General features: G+C 38.5%; 1 protein-coding gene across 1 annotated transcript in view; it reads left to right on the forward strand.

Moving 5' to 3' along the window:
* Nucleotides 1-759: 759 nt before the first annotated feature.
* The window catches only part of CD247 (CD247 molecule), a 45,288-nt gene continuing 27,641 nt past the window's right edge, over nucleotides 760-18,406 (forward strand). The window contains exon 1 of the mRNA XM_072352876.1: nucleotides 760-894. Within this exon, the coding sequence (XP_072208977.1) occupies nucleotides 819-894 (76 nt within the window). The 5' untranslated portion in view covers nucleotides 760-818. The remainder of the gene's footprint in view (nucleotides 895-18,406) is intronic.

Raw genomic sequence — 18,406 nt, forward strand, 5'->3', positions numbered from 1 at the left:
GTAGGTGTGGTGCCCAGCTTCCTGTGTCAGACCTTGCAGGGAGGAGATGCATGCTGTGCTCTCCCACAGAGATAGCCCGGTGCTCCACTCTGCAGGCTGCTCTGCCTCTGAGGAACAAAATGGCTCCGGAGTGCTGTGCACACAGAGTTTCTCACAATACAAAGATGTGGTATGTTCACATCAAAAGGTTCCTCTGGTTCAGTTACATACAGCTGAATGAGGCAGGCAGTGCCAGCTGTGCTTTATGTCTTGTGGACACTGCAAAGGCCTGTGGGGTCCCGCTCTCTGTGATGCAGGCTGTTGTCTAGCCCTGTGAGCACAACAATTTTCAGCTGCTAAAGTGAAGTCTGTATTTTAATCAGAGCTTTAAAATGAGCGCGGTGCCTTTACAAGCGTAGTTAAGCTACTCCATTGGCAGTGTCTGCTGCTTACAACCTTAGATTTCTGTTTATGACATAATACACGCTGGACACAGTTGTGTGGCTTTTGAAGCTGGACTGAATTTGATACTACGTACATATTTTAGGCCCCTCTGAGAGCTGCTGAATTGCGGAATGGTCCGAGCAACCATCAAAGTTTTTAAAAAGTCTTGTGAAAAGAAGAATGCAAAAGGAAACCCCAACCTCAAGCATCAGTACCAAGAATGTAAAACCCAGACCTCAGAAGCTGTGGAGGAAGATGCATGCGTTTTGGGGCAGCTGCCAGCAGGTGGACTCTGAAAGCCCTTATAGAAGCAGTGCTTCCTGTGGAGGCAACCAGAAGGTACCAGCTCGTTGGAGGTGCTTTCTTCCCCACCATTCTGTACTACACAACCCTGCATGGCCTGCTGGAGCAAGATGAAGTGGAAGAGGATTGCTGTCTTTGTTACCTTACAGGCTCAGCTCCCACTTACAGGTAAGGCAGGCTTTTATCTGATGAGGCACTCTTTTAAAACTTCCTTGAGGTGAGGGAAGGGTGCAGTGCTGGTGGGGTAAATTCTGCAGCCCTCTGGTTGTGGGAGGGTATGCTGAACCTCAACTATGTCCATCCCTCTAGTTGCAGCTAGCAATGGGCTGGGGCTGCAGGACTGGCCCAGTCTGATGCCCCTTGCTGTAGATGTGGCCTCTGGCGGGTGGGGAGGAAGGCCGCTGCTGGTGGTGAGGCCAGTGCTTTGTGCCATAAACAAAATTTAGCCCTCACCTGGTCAGCATTCCCTGGGATTTAAAGGAGATATTTGATACTAAAATGAAAATGTAGTTATTTTCAGTAACGAGCACAAGAGAGTATCTTAGTGTATTCAGATTAAGTTAGAGCCACGTTACTTGCACATTTAATGGTTGGAGACACTGTGTGGCAGAGCCAGCAGGCTGAATGTACAGGAACATACATCAAAATAAAAGGGATAGAATATTTCCCTTTGTGTCTTTACCCCTATGATTTTCTCTTCTGGACATGGAGTAAAATGTAAATGCTTTTACATATTGATTTGTGATGATGTATGGGCTGGCCCCACTTGGACAGAAAGTGAGGCTGTTTTGGCATGCCCAAATCTCCAGAAGTCCCACTGATTTTAGGAGAGAGGAACGTATATCTTTGTAGCTTAGAATTTCAAACGAGCCAGAAAACTGAATGTAGATCTAGGGTAGGACAGAGCATAGGGCTATGTCTGGGGAAATCAGTAACAGTGAGATAAAGGTAGGCCATGTTTGTGATCATATTAAAGTCCCCTGTAAGAGCATGCCCTAAGTGTGCTTAACCAACACATAGTTGCTGCTCTAAAGAGCTTTGGAGACTGCAGTGGAATTTTAAGTAAAAAGTTTTCTGGAGATCAGCGAAGCATCTCACAGCCATACGTGGCACCAGTTCTAGTGGTTCATGGAGATTGTTTCAGATTGTTTTAAGTAGAATGATATTCTCTGTGGTGAGTATGCCTTCCATTTGTCTACATTTAGCAAGCTACATCCCTTTCTAATACTTAAGTGCTTTTTATATACTGTTTTGTATGCATAGATGGGGGTGTGAGATGTAAACAAACAATAGAAACTCCTTTTCCTTCATCTTTGAGAAGCGCTTTTGAAATGTATGCAACTTTAAGATTTCTCAAGAAAAGATTATAGGACTGTAGAGTTATGGGGATTACTTCGGGCACATTTTAAACTGAAAATACCTTTTTGCTTTTTCTTTTTTTCCTTCTACTCTGTCAAATATATCAGAACTCCTGGTTCCTATCTGTAATTTTTTTTGTTGAGAAAACTTACTGAGAAAATATGTAATACTTTGCAGATAGCTGAAGCCAGCCCTATAAGTGTCTGTTGCGAGAAGCTTCTGGAGTATTCACACTTAGAAAGAATATGTGAGATTGGATTTTGAACAAGCTGCAGCTGCCATTGTTTTGAGGCAGTTGCCTATGAATTTGAGGGGAAGTGTTTTTTCACTGGGTAACCACGGTAGTTTGAAGAGTTGTAGCATTTAAAAGAAAGGTAACACAAAATTGGAGTTGTTGCTGTGTTATTGATGCAAAATACACAGTAGCAGGCACGTAAGATCATTGTGAACTCAGCTCAAAGATGAGACTGAACAGATGAGGTTTTTCACCTCAAACACAACAAATGCAGGGATCTGCTGCTGCCTGGAGTGTTTCTCAAGTCTTTTTTACATGAAGTAAAATTCCAGAAAGTTTTCATGAACAAGCTGAGAAAGGACAGAGGTTTGGTAAGCTGTATAATGCCTTACAGTGAATTCATTTCCACTTCACCGTAATGCACTTTGTTCTTACTCTCCAAACGATCAAGCTAAAGGCACTACCAAGACTGGGACTGATAGACTTGTGATGACTTTGCTTTGATCTTTCGAATACTGAAGTATGTATGTCAGGCACAAGAAACATTTTGTTTCTCTCTAGAGATGAAACACAAATTCTGAATCTGATTAGTTGAGTTACTAACGTTAAACCACACATTTCAGAATCCTTTATCTTCGAGCAAGTGCAGACAAGTTTCATTGTGTACATGTTTATTTTTCTGTGTGGTCCCCATCGAGGGTACAAAAGTGTAGCTCTGGATGTCTAGCTGAGATCTTTCTACAACCTCTCTATTCAAAAGTATCTGGATATGAATCTTAGCAGGTAATTTTATTAATCATCTTGCTATGTGATATGTAAGAAGACTATTAAAAGACTACACAAATAGCACAATCAGAATGGTGAAAATCTTTGTGTGGTTTACAGAGCTCTTGTTTGGAAGTATGGCATGCTTGCTCTAATGGCAGTAGGTCAGTGCTGTGGGTAACGTGGAAATGCTCATTTTAAAAATGGCTGGTAAGATGGCGTTTTGATATTTATAAATACACAGCACCCCATACGTATACAAATATGTACATACATATACAAATATTCTGCAAGAATTCTGCAAGTTCAGCCTTTCCCTGTTTTTCACAAAATCTCTGCTTTGAGAATTGTGTGTTAAACAGAATTGGACAGCGCATGTTTTTCGCTAGCTCTGCGGAAACTAAAACATGTCAGCCATTGACAGAGTCCTTGCACAGCTTATTTTTGAGCTGTTTTTCTGCTCTGCATAACTGTGGCCTCTGCCCAATGGGCGCAATGCTGTTGTGAGCTTCTTCTAATCAGTTAATGGGCAGGATGATTAAACAGACAGATTGTGGGTCTTAAGGTTTACTTACACCTTCCTTTTTGTAAGATGACTTAGCAGGTCTGCAGACTACAAGACTTGTAAACTTGAAGTTGTTTACAAGACCCTCAGAAAACCCAAGCAAATAAAACCAAAAAATTCTGGCTGCTATCCACGTGTCCTTATGCCTGGACTGTTAAGGTCTCCAAGCTGCATTTTTGTTAGACCTTGAGGGGGGGTGGAAAAAAAAATCGAAAGGCTTCATTTAACTTGTTTTATTTCCCATTTCTCTCTTCTGTTCACAGCGACTCATTAATAATTCATGTAAAAAAAACCAACAACAACCAAAAACACGTATGAACTGGCACATTAGCAAATGGAACAAAATGTAGGCAAATGTCGCTTTTCTTTCTAAAGGGCCATTTGTCGAGCTCTTGTAGTGCTATAGTCAATTCTCCAGTGCTCATTAGAGAATAAGTGTTTTCCATCGGAACTTTTCCAAGCAAAATTCCTAATGAGTGAAGTAGCAAGTTAATGATCGTGTTCCTTCTTGTTATTTTTCGTGTACACTGTAGAAAACTTTCTGAAATTATATTCCATGTATTTGTCTTGTCTGAGAATGAATACATGGATATAAGACAGTGTGGATTAAAAGCTAAAGTTGGGGGAAACACAGGAGGCTCACTGGCAGTTTACAGGGGACAATAACTTGATTTATGAAGGGGAATGTCCATGTGAGGGACAGTTTTGACCGTAATTTTCTGTTACTCATGCAAACTTGAATTGTGACTAGCGCCATGCTTAAACTCATAAATGGTTTTCCTATCTCCAAGCTGTAACCAAACTCTCCTTACAAAAGAAAATGAATTACTGCAACTCTTGCAGATTGATGCCAAATCCTTCACTGTGCCCCCCCCCCTCCCCTCTGCAATTTAGTGTATATTTGAACAACTGTATGTAGGATTATACAGTGCACTGGCTGTTCGGTCTATAAAATAGCGCATCTTTTTATGGCGGTATGAATGAAGATACAGCTTTGTGAAGATACTTATAAAATATTTATACCTCTAAAAGTAATTACTTTGTATGTATGTGTAGTTGTATATTTATTATTCATTTTCAGTGTTTTGCTGATGTGAATTTAGTTAATGTCTACAATAAAGTTTTGCTGCTGTTTCTCTTTAGCATTAAGGAAACAATTTTGGCTGTTTCAAAGGCTTTAGAGAAGCTGAGATTGCGTTGTATTTTTTTCTGATTTGCACTGGTGTATCATGTGATAAAGTTCTGTTTCTTCAAAAAATACAGGGTATTTTTAGCTTTTAAAATATGATTGTCCAGACCAGATTTCTACAGGAAAGCAATGGAATGATTTAACTCCACATTATCCTGTGCAATTAATTAGTAGCTTCATATGTAACTTAGGTCAAATACATGTGCAGATGAGCTCAGTTTGTTGTAATTTAGTCTCTCTGTTCAAGTGCAGAAATCAGGAGACGGTGGGAATGCATATATGTAGCCGCATGCAGTGGATATGTTCATCTTTTTAAAGGTTAAACTTACAGATATATGGTTCCTTCACTCTTGAGAACTTGGGTATTAAAAATAGGAGTGAAAAAATCTAGCTCATAAGCATTGAAGTTGCAAGCACCAGTGTCTGTGCAAGACCGGTTAGGGTTAGAAGTCATTTTAATATTTGAACCATATAGACTGGAAATATTTGTATCCCTGCAAGTTTCCTAGGAATAAAATGTCAACCTTCAGAAGCTCTGCATGTATTTTGTTCCAAATACTTTATATGCTTCAAATCTTTCAATCTCACTTTATTTCTTATTGGAAATGGTGATAGTTGGGCAGGACAGACAACAATATACAGAATGAAAGAGAGAAGAACTGAGAAAGATGGGAGTATTCCATCTCTACATGCTTTTTGTATATGAGAGTATGTTAAACAAAGCGCTCCTAGTAGACAGGTTGCTGAGCCCAATGCGATGCTTGGACTTTTGCCCTATTTCTTTCCAAGAATGTAATCATAGTGAAAACTTCATCTATATCCTGACCGATGCTCATCTACATCCTGATTCTTTTGGAGTCAAAAACCTTTTCAGAAAGTTGCTATATTTCTGATTGATGGAGAAGCCATAGAGTTAACGCTTAACTTTACAAAAGCTCAGATAATGTGGAGGTTACACTAAATTGCAATTAGGTGGAAGTTGATGAGGAAAAAGGGTTGAAAAATTGTCAACAAATCATGGAACACAGTACGTCAAGGTTGTGTCTCTGTCATCAGTACATGTGGTTTTATAAGAATTTTTACCCTATTTGATTTACTTACAATTCAAGCAGTTGTCTTCGATGAAAGTACTAATTTTCACTGCTAAGATGCTTTCCTGCTTTTCTGGTAGTTTTAATTTGCATTTTCAAACCTGCATAGCACCAGAAAAAGAGCTTAACAGCTATATATATACATACATACACATACATACATACATACATATATATATATATATACACACATACACACACACATATATATACATACATACATATATATGTATGTATATTTGGCATTGCTTGCGGTTAATGATAACTGAAAATACCTTCTTGGTCAAAAAGCATATAGAACATGTAGAACCAAAGAACGCTTAAAAAAAAAGCTTTCCTAGGTGCCCTAAAATTTAAAGCAAAACAAAACATACTTTATTATGCGTGTTAAACAAATAATAAATGAAATAGCACGTAATGAACTGAAACACTTTTCTAATGGAGTATGATGCGATATCCAGGAAATTGATAACACAGTGCTAATGTTTGTGGTATGTTATTTAATTTTATGTGAGCTGCTGAATAAAGGAAAGAGCTACCTGATGAGAAAAACCTTTTGCTGGTTGTTTATCCAGGTTTTATATCCGATTTATTCCAGCTAGGAGCATGAGTGTTTTGCATTTATTTCACTTAAAATCTTGCTGTCATCTGTCTGTATGACAGCCAAACCTTAAATAAACAATGTCAAATATTTATAGAAATGCTTCCCAAATACCGACTGTATAAGTTTGCATTATGGATTCATTTGAATTCCTTGTGCTTGTACATCTTGTCACAAGGTAAACTGAGGCTTAGAGGAGGGAAAAGAGAAAAATGTCCAGTAGGTAATTAGCTGGATGAGAGCATGCCCTCATAGTTACCGTGATCCTGCAAGTGAATCAAGATATCTTTTTGTGGATGTTGAGGTATGGTAAGGTAAGGTTCTGGAACTGGTAAGGTTCTTCAGTTAGAGATATTTATTTAGAATTATTTAATACAGAACTGGCTCAAAGTATAAATTAACATTTAATAATACATTACTTTATCAGGTCAATTTGAAACAAGAGTTTTGTCTAATGTGACAATACTACTTTTAAATATTCTTGTTACGCATTAGTTTATTGAAAGAGATCAACCTCCTATAGTTAGGTACTGCACATTTCTGGCTATCAAATGTTGTTTGTTTTGTCATTTGGAAATAGCTGGATGGTTTGAGTGATGATTTTTAAAAGTATAATTAAACTGAGCACTAGGCTGAGACTTTATATCTCACAGTCAATACAAAGCCTATACAGTGAAAGCTTTTGAATCACTCCCAATCAGTCAGAAAACCAACATCCAGTCTTTGGTGGGAAAGCTCTTTTTCTGTCTCTACTTTGTATTGGTTATTGCAATTTACCTTGTTTCCCATCTAACTGTGTAAAACTGACTGCAGTAAAGAAGTCTTAACAGGACACTCCATAACTTCTTTCTTCTGAGTTTCTCTCTCCATTTTGAGGGTTCACACAGCATCATTGTTTTGCACTCTTACATAAGTAAGGCAGTTTTGGCATCGCTTTGTGCAAGCATGTGGGTGCATTAATGAGGAAACCTTGTGAGTTTCACTAGGAACCATATTCTGAAGGGAGGAAGATAGGATACAGAGAGAGAAGTATTTAATATTTGATACCTTTAAAAAAAAAAAAAGTCTGTCTTCACTAAAGGCAGTTGGTTTCTGAGAAGGAAGTGGACCATTCTGTGAATTACTCTGAGTATAGTTCCTCTGCTCATGAAAAGTCTTTTAACGGATTGGCTTCTAATTTATTAAAGGATGTTATTTCAGTTCTACAGATTTCTTCCTTTCAACTTGCTACTAGCTTTCAATATTGAGTTACTATTTTATATTATTTTATGGTTTATTTCCTCAAGGCTTGATACCTGATGAGGAATAAGTTGTACAGGTGAACTCATTCTTGAAGGCTTAATCATTACAGGCTGGAACTTGTTCAGGGAATTTGTCAAGAGGATATTCAGGAGAGAGATGTGGGAATGATACTCTAGAAAGTAATGTAAGTACACATTTTTCTGTGGTGTTTTTTCTTCACATTTCTCAGGAAGTGTTAATATTCTTGTTGTCAGTATTACTTTGACATATGATATGAAGAGTTACAAATGCAGTGCAGCCAAAATACTCCACGGGGTAGCTAACTGATTTTTGGATGCTTACATTAGCAGTAGGTTTGACTTCATGTATATTACCTGCAGTTTTTTCTCCTACTGCCTGTGGTATACTTCGCATTACTAATGGTATTCTGTTTCTTTTGATCTCTCCCTGAAAGTTCGGCCTCTCTGTGTATGTTTGCTGGGGGCTACTTTGATGAATAGGATATACCAATGAAGTTTTGTGGATAGTAAGCTTAGAGAGTTTTGGTGAAAGTAAATACAATTAAACCTCAATTTATTTTAAAAAGAATCTCTTAATTTCCTTTTCTTGAGAAAGGAGTAATGTTCAATTTCAAGTGGCTTGATTTGTAACTTCTTTAAACTACTGATCTTCTAAGTATAAGACTGAGCATTTGTGTATTATGAGGGTAACCACACCTAAAAGACCAGAAGAGGTAAGCAAGGTTAACCAAGCTGGATTTCTAAGTGGAGGTCAGATGTCATTCCAGTTTCTTTAAAAAAAGAAAAGAAAAAAGTCTAATATAAAAATCTTTTGTATAGAAGTCCTCTGGAATTTAACTTTATGGATTGCTTTTTCAATGCCCCATTATGTCAGATGGCTTCCATTTTCTGCATCAAGCTTAATTACATCTTGCTTGCTGAGAATGTGGTGGGCTTTTTCCCCAAAATAAATGATGAAGAATTTTATTAAAACCAGCTCAGTACTGTCCATTTTCTTTATACATAAATTTTGTGAGAGGTCTCAAAGGTGTAATTTAAGGCCACTGCTTCCCAGACAATTAGCATTGCTGCCTTAGATGTGACATAGATTTCTAATGAAGGCTGCTTGTAACTTCAAAATGCAATCCATCCCCAGAACTCTGAAAATAACTACGGACCTTCATGAGTGGTTTGAGGTTTTTGGTTTGTTTGTTTATGTTTCTGTGTGATTTTTGTTTGTTTGTTTTAAGAGTTTTGCCTAAAATATGACAAGAAAAGTTATGCATACTTGATCTTTTTTTCTGGGGACATATTTTTCATCACATCTTTGATTGTAGCTCCATGATTCACTGGAGATTCCCACTACATCATTTCTCTCTCCAGAAGAAGCAGATTTAATTCACACCTATTTGAATTCTGTTAAGTTTCAGATGTTTCTGGTACCAATATGAACTGGGCAGAACTGGAATTCTCATTGTCCTGTCTTTCCACACAACGAAATTAAGCTCTTTTCTTCTAATAAGTCAGATATTACTTTACTACTTGCCTCAAAACCCAGCAGTGCTATAAAGCATTTGTTGCTGCTGTTAGGTATGTCTCTTCTGACCGAAAAGCAGCAGATTTTCAGGCTTTTTTCTTTTTTTTTTTTTTTCTTTTTTTTTTTTTTATATATAACTCTCTTGAAGTTACAGCTATGAAGCTTCAACCCTATCTCATTGTAGCATCTTTTCCAAGATGTTTTTATCTGATTTTATCTCTCTCAGCTGCAAAGAAGTAGCTAACAGGTTTCTCTCTTGCTCTTCTTTTTATATCTTGGGCCAAACGTCTGTTTGTTAGACGTGATGGTTTTAGTCGATCAGATACCGGGTTTAAAATTAAATTTCAGGGGAAGCAGTTTTTTGATTCTGCTAGACTGAGACTGCTAGACTAGGTTTTTGTTTCTTGTTTTCCACTGGGATAAACCAAACCCTTCCAAAGTGTTTTCTTCTTCTGTGTGATGCCAAGCAGTCTAAGAGCAATTAGTCTTTTGTGTTTGGGAAGAGGGAAACCCAGTTTCAGGTCCTTGGTCTGTCTGACTCAGAGCAGGAGCTTGATTGGGACTCCCGTGTGCTAAGCTAGTCAAGAGGTACTCAGTGGTATTGATGAGAAATTCTGAAGGGAGACCAGAAGCATTCCCCAACTCATGTGTCATAAGAATCTGTCATGTGAAATGTTTCTGATGAGCTGCTCTTATCTGGTTAGACATATGTATTTAAAAAGAAAATGGTTTCGGTTTCAGTATTAGTATTTTTTGGAGTCAGTTTAATCCTTTGCAGTCGATGGAATTCATGCATTTTTGCTCTCGAGAAGAGTTAGCAATACCCTTGCTGGTCTTGAGAAGCCTTATACTAAGGGTCAGAACTACATAGGAAAGTGTGTACCTGAGAGTTTCCCTACCCATCCTTACATAAATTGTGCTCTCTCTAGTAGTGACTGTATTTCAGAAACAGCATAACCCCGAGCAGGTTCCTGTGTGTCTTTGTCTGCAAAATGCAGTGTAGAGATGTGTTGTTCTCTTATCCAGATATATAAATATATATATAAACAACTTAAATATGAGTACTGATAACATCTGCTTACATATTGATGATCCTCCAATTATGAAGTCATGTTTAATGATGCAAGACTGTAAGATTTAAAAAGTCCTAAGCTGCCAAATTTTTAGGGTACATGAGAACCTGTGGGTGCCAGCAACATGGAATTGGATCAGAAGCAGCAACCTGAGAAAGCCCAGCACGTACACGAGCTATCTGGTGCAATAAAGGAGGGCTTAAGGTATCTAAAAAGATTTGGATGAATATTTTTATGTCTAAATATGATACCTATATGCTTTAACTGTGAAGTGGTCATATTACTTTATTTCTGTCTAACTTTCTGCTTCTAAAAGGGGCACGTTAGTGTTTTCGAAAATGCTGCTTATTTAAACATATCTAACTTCCAATTAGTGTTCCTGTTTAGGCAGCTCTCCAATGGTATTGGCAGTTTTACTTCACACTAACTGGCTGAGCTTTTAGTAGACTGTTCAGTCAGATTTTAGCAGCTCAAACAATGATTTATGCCGAAGGAAATGCACTGCAGTCAGTTGATATAAAACCAATTTAGCTATGTTTCTGTGAGCCACTGTTGCCTCCGTAACAACTGCAGTACACACAGGTGTTTTGGAAAGGACATATTTCTCATTCCATACCTTTAGAGTCAGTGGGATCTTCACCTCTTTTGAAATGTTGGGCTCATATTATAATAAAAGCGTTGTAGTTTTCAGCTTCTTCTACATTTAGAAGATATCTTACACCCAAGAAAAAGAAAAAAGGTGCCTCTAAGTAGCCATTTAAGCAGATCTTATTTGTCAGTTTGCCTGTATCAGTGCAGTTAGGTGTTTTATTCCTTACAGAAATCTGGTTTGAATTTTGGGTTGTCCTATGTGGAGCCTGGAGTTGGATTTGATGATCCTTGTTGGGTCTCTTCCAGCTCAGGACATTTTGTGATTCTATGACTCCTAAAGCGGTGCTTTGTTTTGAGGCTTTTTATTTTCAGCCTTTTGCTGCTTAACTCCAGTCTGAAAATTTTAAAACCATCTTCTGGTGCATTTTCCCTATCAGATTAAGAAAATTGCTTTTAAGACACTAGTCAAAATTAATGTGAATATAATGTAAACTTCAAATTGGGAAGTTTGAACTTCGGTATCTTGTCTGAGGCATCTGTAGAAAGTTCTGACATCCTCAGTATTTTACAGATTTGTTCTCCCCTGCGTGAGTTGATGCTACTGCTTAGATAAAGCAAAAGCTACACACTGGTGCTCTTAACGCTGGTGCAGCTCTTAGTGCGGTGATATTTGACCTGGCTACAATCCGAACATTACTGTTTAGAGACCACAGCACTGAGTTCACAAATTTATGTTAACAATTTTTGCAGCCATCTTTTACTCACATGAGAACACTTGCGCTGGGACATGATGGTTGTAATGCCTACATATCTCATTTAGACTAATTAAAACATACATTATTTTTAGTGGAAATAGTCCTTACTATGTGAGTGGATGTTGAAGCTCAGCTTTCAGCTGTCTGTCTTCCTAGAACTGCTTGCTGCTTTTCTCATAGGTAGCTTCTGGCTACGGAGGACTTGCCCTATGCATTAACTATTAACCAAGCATCAAAGCGAGGACTTCCTTTGGGGATTGACTGCAGTTTATTTGCTCAATGTATGTAGCTTCTTTTGCCTCGGGCACAGAATGGAGCACCTCAGTCTTGAACTCCCTGGTCTTTGGCTTCTGAGAAGCCAAGTTGCCTAAGGGGAGCTATACTTCAGCAAAGCTTTTGTTCAGGATGTTCTGGCTTATGCAGGGTAATATCTATAATATGGCTTGGAAAACGCTCAGTGCATGGCACTTATCTATTATCTTTGCGGTAGTATGTGAGAGCCAGAGGGGTGTGAGCTTGCCTGAAAGCTGCTTGGGATTTTATTTTTATTTTTTACCAGAGCTATCGTTCTATTGAGCCTTTCAATCTTGGAGCCTTGCTGAGAGAGGATGAGGAGGGGAAGCATGAAATATTTTGAAATAGGGCCCTAAAGGCAAGTGGCACTTTGAATGGAATTTACATATAGCTCATCAAAACATCACCTCTTCAACATCTGTATTTGGTGTGTAAAAGAACACTCACTTATATATTTGTGTAGTGGATTTGAGAGAGGTGATGATTGCTGCCTAAAATACACTAGGAGGAGAGAGGATGAAATAAAAATGAGTGCATGTTAGAACAAATAGATATGAACTAGTTGCTGAACTACTTTAGAGGAATAGAAATAGGTATTTGCACCATAAGAAGAGTTTTGGCATAGATTGTTCTCAGGCAAAGGTAGTAGAAACTGATATTCAGGAGAAACTTGCTGAGTTTATGGAATTTTATCATATGACTGTATATAGGAGCAAAAGATGGTTAGCCAAGAAGGTCTTCTGCAGTCCTTTGTTCTTGTTTGTGTATTAGAGAGGTGCACAAGAATACACCATGTTTAATCAAGCACAGTATAAGACAATAGCCAGATAAAATTACGGGCACTGTTGACATTGCACAAGTGTATATGCAGAAAGCAATACAAAAATATGCAGATGGGTTTGTACGGGTGCACTGCAAGCAAATCTGTGCAAGCCCGTTCAGTTCATCTGTGCTATTTGGTACACTAGCATGCAAATTTATTTCCCTTCCATTACCTAAGCTGTATAAAAATGTAAATTTAATAAATAAGATGATCTTAAGCAAGTGTTTATTTACCCCTATATCTATACGTATTAAAATTACAAAGCGTATTGATTTCATCTTTTCTATGATATACAGCATGTTGTTCATGTTTGTGTTTCTGTTTTGTATTACATGCACACAGTCCATGAGGAGGGGCAAGAATGCTTTCTCAGCTGATGCCAGAAATAACAGAATATTTATCTTCTAGCTTGCATTTATTATTTCAAAGGCAGTGAATTGTATTGCTGCTGGGACCTTCTCTGTTTCTGCCCTGCTTCATTTTTCTTGCTGTAGTACTACCAGGATTTTGTCTTCTAGAAGCAAGAAGCACAGGAATGACTTCCTAGTTATTTACCACCCCACTGGTGACACAGCTGAGATTTGTTATCAGACATGGTGATATCTATGAGACTGAGACATAAATCTTTCTCTACAAGGAGAGATATTGTACTGAGTGATGAGGAGAGGAAAGAGTATGGTACTGCTCTGCTGTAAGGAAATAGGCAATTTATATATATTTTAGATCTATGTCCTGTTCACACTGATTACCGAAAGGCGACTTCAGTCGCTTTCCTTTTCCTCTAGGATGACCATTGCAGGTGGGTAGATTGTGTGGGATCGCAAGACAATGGAGGCATTGCTACTGTATTGCTTAATGGGTGTGATGTTGCTTTCATACCTAGCGTTGCGTACTGGGAGCTGACAATGTGAATGCTGTACCTAGCATATGAAATTAGCATAGGGTGTATACGCCAGGCTTTTAACCATTACTAGCATCCCAGTATCAGTGTTGCAGTGTGAATAGGAATCTCCTAAAAGCCACATTGCAGACAGACTTTTTGTAAATGCAAACAGAAAGAAGCCCCTGTGTAAAATCAGTCAAATTATGCTGAAAAGTTAACTTCTTGATAGCTGAAATTACGCTGTGGCTAAAACATGTTTAGGTCTTACAATGTAAACAGGACAATGAATTGTCTTAACCTTGTCTCTGAATTATGTGATAGCCTTTGATTCTGGTTGGGCTGGAACATCATTTGGAAATGTGGCTTGACATCACCTACGCTACATAATAAACTGTGTTCCAAACAGGATTTAGCAATTATCTTCTCTTGAGTATATTCTCCTCTCCCAGTATAGATTTTTTTATCCCTTAATACAATGGCAGTTGCTGCTAATCATATAACTATTGTTAATTTAATCATTTTGTAGAATTTTGCAGTATTTCATAAGTATTAACAGGCTCTTACGCTACTATTTTGAGGTTGTATGTTCTTGTAGTATGTATTATAGTGTGGTAAATCAAGTAACAAATGGGTAATTCCTGTTTTTAAAGCCCTGGGCAAAGCCCAGAGTAGAAATGCTAATTGTTTTAGCTCTTTGCTGTATTATGTTTCCATGTCTAAATTCAGGATAGACAAACAGAATGGAAGACTAAACTAGAATTAGTAAGAAACTATTCAAAAGTATTTTTCAGGACCCTTGGTTATGAGTTTTCCACCAAAGCAAGAGGAAGTTGTTTCTTGTTGCTATTTTGAACAAACCCAGCAATATAAATAGAAACACCTGTTAAGATAAGAGAAGTATCTCCATATAGGCTGTTATTTAAAGAATAAAAAGAACTGGAAGATAAATACATCATTGAAGCGTGTAGTGGATTAATTGTAAGATATTACATATTTATTTACAATCACTAAATGAACAAAAAATGAAACCATCAATCATAGCAAAATCTGTCAGCAAGCAAGTGCCATGTCCAGCATGCAGAGGTCAGGATGCCTTGTACAACTGGGCTGAAGGGAACTGGGCACAGCTGAGACGTGCCTCAGGGTGCGTGATATCAAGAAATAACAGGTGGAAAAAATGGTAGAGCACAGCTGAAACATGCACGGTCACTTCAGAATCTGTCAACAATGTTAAAATTAAATTTGTACACATATTTACAGTGATTTGCATTAAGGATGAAACTTCAGAATTGACTGAAGGTTTTAGGAGTCCAATTTGTATAACTTTAAATGGCCTTATCTCTTGGGAGTGCTGAGAACTCACTGGGTAAGTTAATCTGCTCTGATTCTTTCTGTACCAACTGATTTAAATTGGAGAGAGGAAGAAAAGAGGAGAGAGGAAAGGAGGAATAAAAATATGTAAAAGGGAATATGGTATATTAAAGAGAAGAAACTTCCAGAGGGAGAAATTGAGAATGTGTGTAGAGACATAGAATTCCCATGAGGATATTTGCTATGCTAGCTAGTTCAGTAGAGGAGACCTAGCAAAATTCGAAATAGCACTGGCCCATAATAACATTAGGGAAGGAATCAGTGCAGTTGTTTGAAATGACATATTTGAAACATTCACACAAGCTTACTAGTACTACAGAGAATGGTTAAAATCCATTCAGTGCTTCATAACAGGATGCTGAAAGGTCATAACAGAACAAAAAACAAACTATGAATTTATATGTTCATGTAGCTCAGAAAGATTCTAAAACTCAGGTTGTCTTATTCTTCTACTCTTAGACATCTATTGATCCCAGTCAAAGGCAGGCTATTAAATATGGAAGTTCAGCATATGGTTTAGCCACAGGAATTGCACTGAAGATTGTTTTCTAGAAGTTCTTAGAAGTTTAGCTTGAGGCTGGGGTACATGCAAAAGATAAGAGCAAAAGAAGATGTAAAAGCAGAAGAGTTCAAAAAAGGACAAGTGTGAATAAACCTGGAGATAAGGAGTGAATTGCATTCATCAGTTAGCGTTCATGTTCAGATAGGTCATTGGGAAGGGGAAGTCATCTGATATAGATTACAAGATGTTAAATGGATGTTAAAAGGATGATATCTTTCTATGATACTACCCTTATTACTGAGAATGCTAATGACGTATGGGAAACTGCATGAATAAGGTCACAGTATTTCTCTTAAGCAACTGTCTGTAGACCAGAAATGACAAAGTTGACTTTTCCTTGACAGAGCTGGGTATTGAGAGTTGATATTAGAAGGAGGTCAGTATGGAAATATGCACCAGAAAACCTACTGTGTACATGCTCCTCTGTAGAAGAAAATGACAGATTGTTGTGTTACTGCCAGAAGGGAAATCTCTTTACTTTGCCTTTGTTTTTTCTTTTGAAATGCCAATACTACAACTGCTGCATTAAATTAAGGGCCTTAATGGAATGAAAGTGTATCCAACCCACTCGCTTGATTTATATTTTCATTTCTAGCAACATTTTAATAGTGAAGAACATTTTGTTTCACGCAAAATGTGTGTACAGAACTGCAGTAAGGTAATGAGTTCCCAAGGCACTGACATAAGACTAAGTAGTGTGCTGCATCTACCCAGATGTCCCTGGATTAGTGCTGGGTAGTAAATCTTCAGCAGGGCCTGCTCTCACTCTTGGAATTGAAGCAGAATGATGAACATTTGACTAACTCATGATGTTGGCATCTCTAACTGCAGAGGTATGTTCATTTAAAAACAGTAGGGGCTTTCCAAGGTGCTGAGAAGGAGTGGTGAGAGTGGGAGGCAGAAGTTTTCTCCAGGTGCAGAGGCTAAAAATGTTTTTAAGTCTTCCTCATTAGAAGGCTAAGTCAGAGGGAGGAGCCAGAGGGGCTTTCACAAAGGCCCCGTGTGGGTGCTGAAAATGAAAACACGGTAAGGCCACAGTCTTCAAATCCATACAACGAATGAGTTCAGTGATGTCATGGGGTCTGAAGCTGTGATATTAATTCCTCTTATAAACCTCGATGCCTCTCGTGCTGCTGGGAGTTTCATGACACAGTCACACACACCCTCTTCATTTGCAATGGTTTTGGATCCTGGGCTGTCACTGACCTGTCACGCAGGTGACAGAGCCCAGGAGCAGGCTGCCCTGAGGGGTGGTGTAGCCTCCTTCTCTGGAGACACTAAAGACCTGCTTGGATGCTTTCCTGGGCAACCTATTGAAGGGAACTGCTTTAGCAGGGGCTTGGACTCTAAGATCTCTAGAGGCCCCTTCCAACCCATACAGTTCTGTGAACTTCAAACAGCTGCTGCCTCTTCTGTGCCTGTTCCCCTTAACAGATTTTGTCAGCTGTTCATTTGGATTCTGATTGTATACCACCTTCTGCAGTCCAGAAATTAATGCACAAATGGAAGTTAAGATCAAACAATTACAGATCATTGCAAGACTGAGGTACATGCAGTCGTCTATGAACGTTTGCTAAATTTATGTGTGTATGTATACCTGTAACACCTAAAACATTGGAGAGCACTCGAGACTCGTTAATGCTTCATTTCAGTGATGTAGTCTTGCTGTTGGGCAGTGAACACTCATCACAGAGCAAAATGCAGCCCCTATGGTAGCAGACATTGCTATCGAGAGTTTCAGGTAAGCTGGCCATCTCTGACAATAGTATATAGGTAACTTAAAGCAAGAGAACTCAGTGTATTTGTCTTGTTTTTTTGTGTGTGGTGTGTTGTTGGTTTTTTTTCTGTCCATCTCCACAGACAGTGGTGTATTCTTGCAACAGCAACTTAGAAACTGCGTTTCTTCCACTGCTGACTTGTTTAGGGTGAAGGAGGTATTTCAGTACTGGGGCTGACCCCTTTTGTTTTCAATGCCTTTTGCGCATAGCCTCCAAAACATGCTAGTTTCAGGTTCTTTCCTCTCAACTCAGCAGAAAATGTTAGTACTGCTGATCTCTGTGGCAGAACAACAGGGTGACAAACTGCCTTGTCATTTCAATCAGAGCCACCCACACTTGTCATCTGATTTATCCAGGGTTAAACCGTTTATTACACACCAGCTTGGGCTGCCCGGGGTAGCTGTTTTTCTTAATCTCTTGTCATAACTGTTGTGGGTTGGAGGCGGGAATGAAAGCACCTGGTGGCTGGAGTGACAGCTTTATTCTAGGAGCTGGGTACTCAGCTGAAAGAAAAAACAGGGACAGGAATACTGGGTTTAGTGCAGTTTAGTGGGATAATGTGTTTTGTAGGATTAAGAGCTTGTTTAACATAAATTATACTGTAGTTCTCACCACCTCCTACTTTTTATCTACCCTACATCCTGCATTTATTTTCTATGTTTCTCTTGTTTCCCTTGCCCACACAAAACAACTTTTTGTTCGCTTTTGCTGAAAGACTTTGCTGTTTTAATTGGAGTATATTCAACAAATTATTAACAGTTCTTGCCTCAGTTTTTGTTTAAAAATGCAAATAAGGAAAAGACCCAGCTGATTTAGTTCATCTCACATTATACCAGCACACCTCCCAATGCTTTTTGTTTTTAGCTTTGTCATGTTCCTTCTCAGCGTGTTCACTGTCTCTCAATTATAAACTTATATTTCTTCATCTTGCCCCTGTACTGTTAGGAAAATACTAGTTGGTGTCTTA

This window comes from Excalfactoria chinensis, chromosome 1 (assembly GCF_039878825.1).
Source record: "Excalfactoria chinensis isolate bCotChi1 chromosome 1, bCotChi1.hap2, whole genome shotgun sequence".
NCBI lineage: Eukaryota > Metazoa > Chordata > Aves > Galliformes > Phasianidae > Excalfactoria > Excalfactoria chinensis.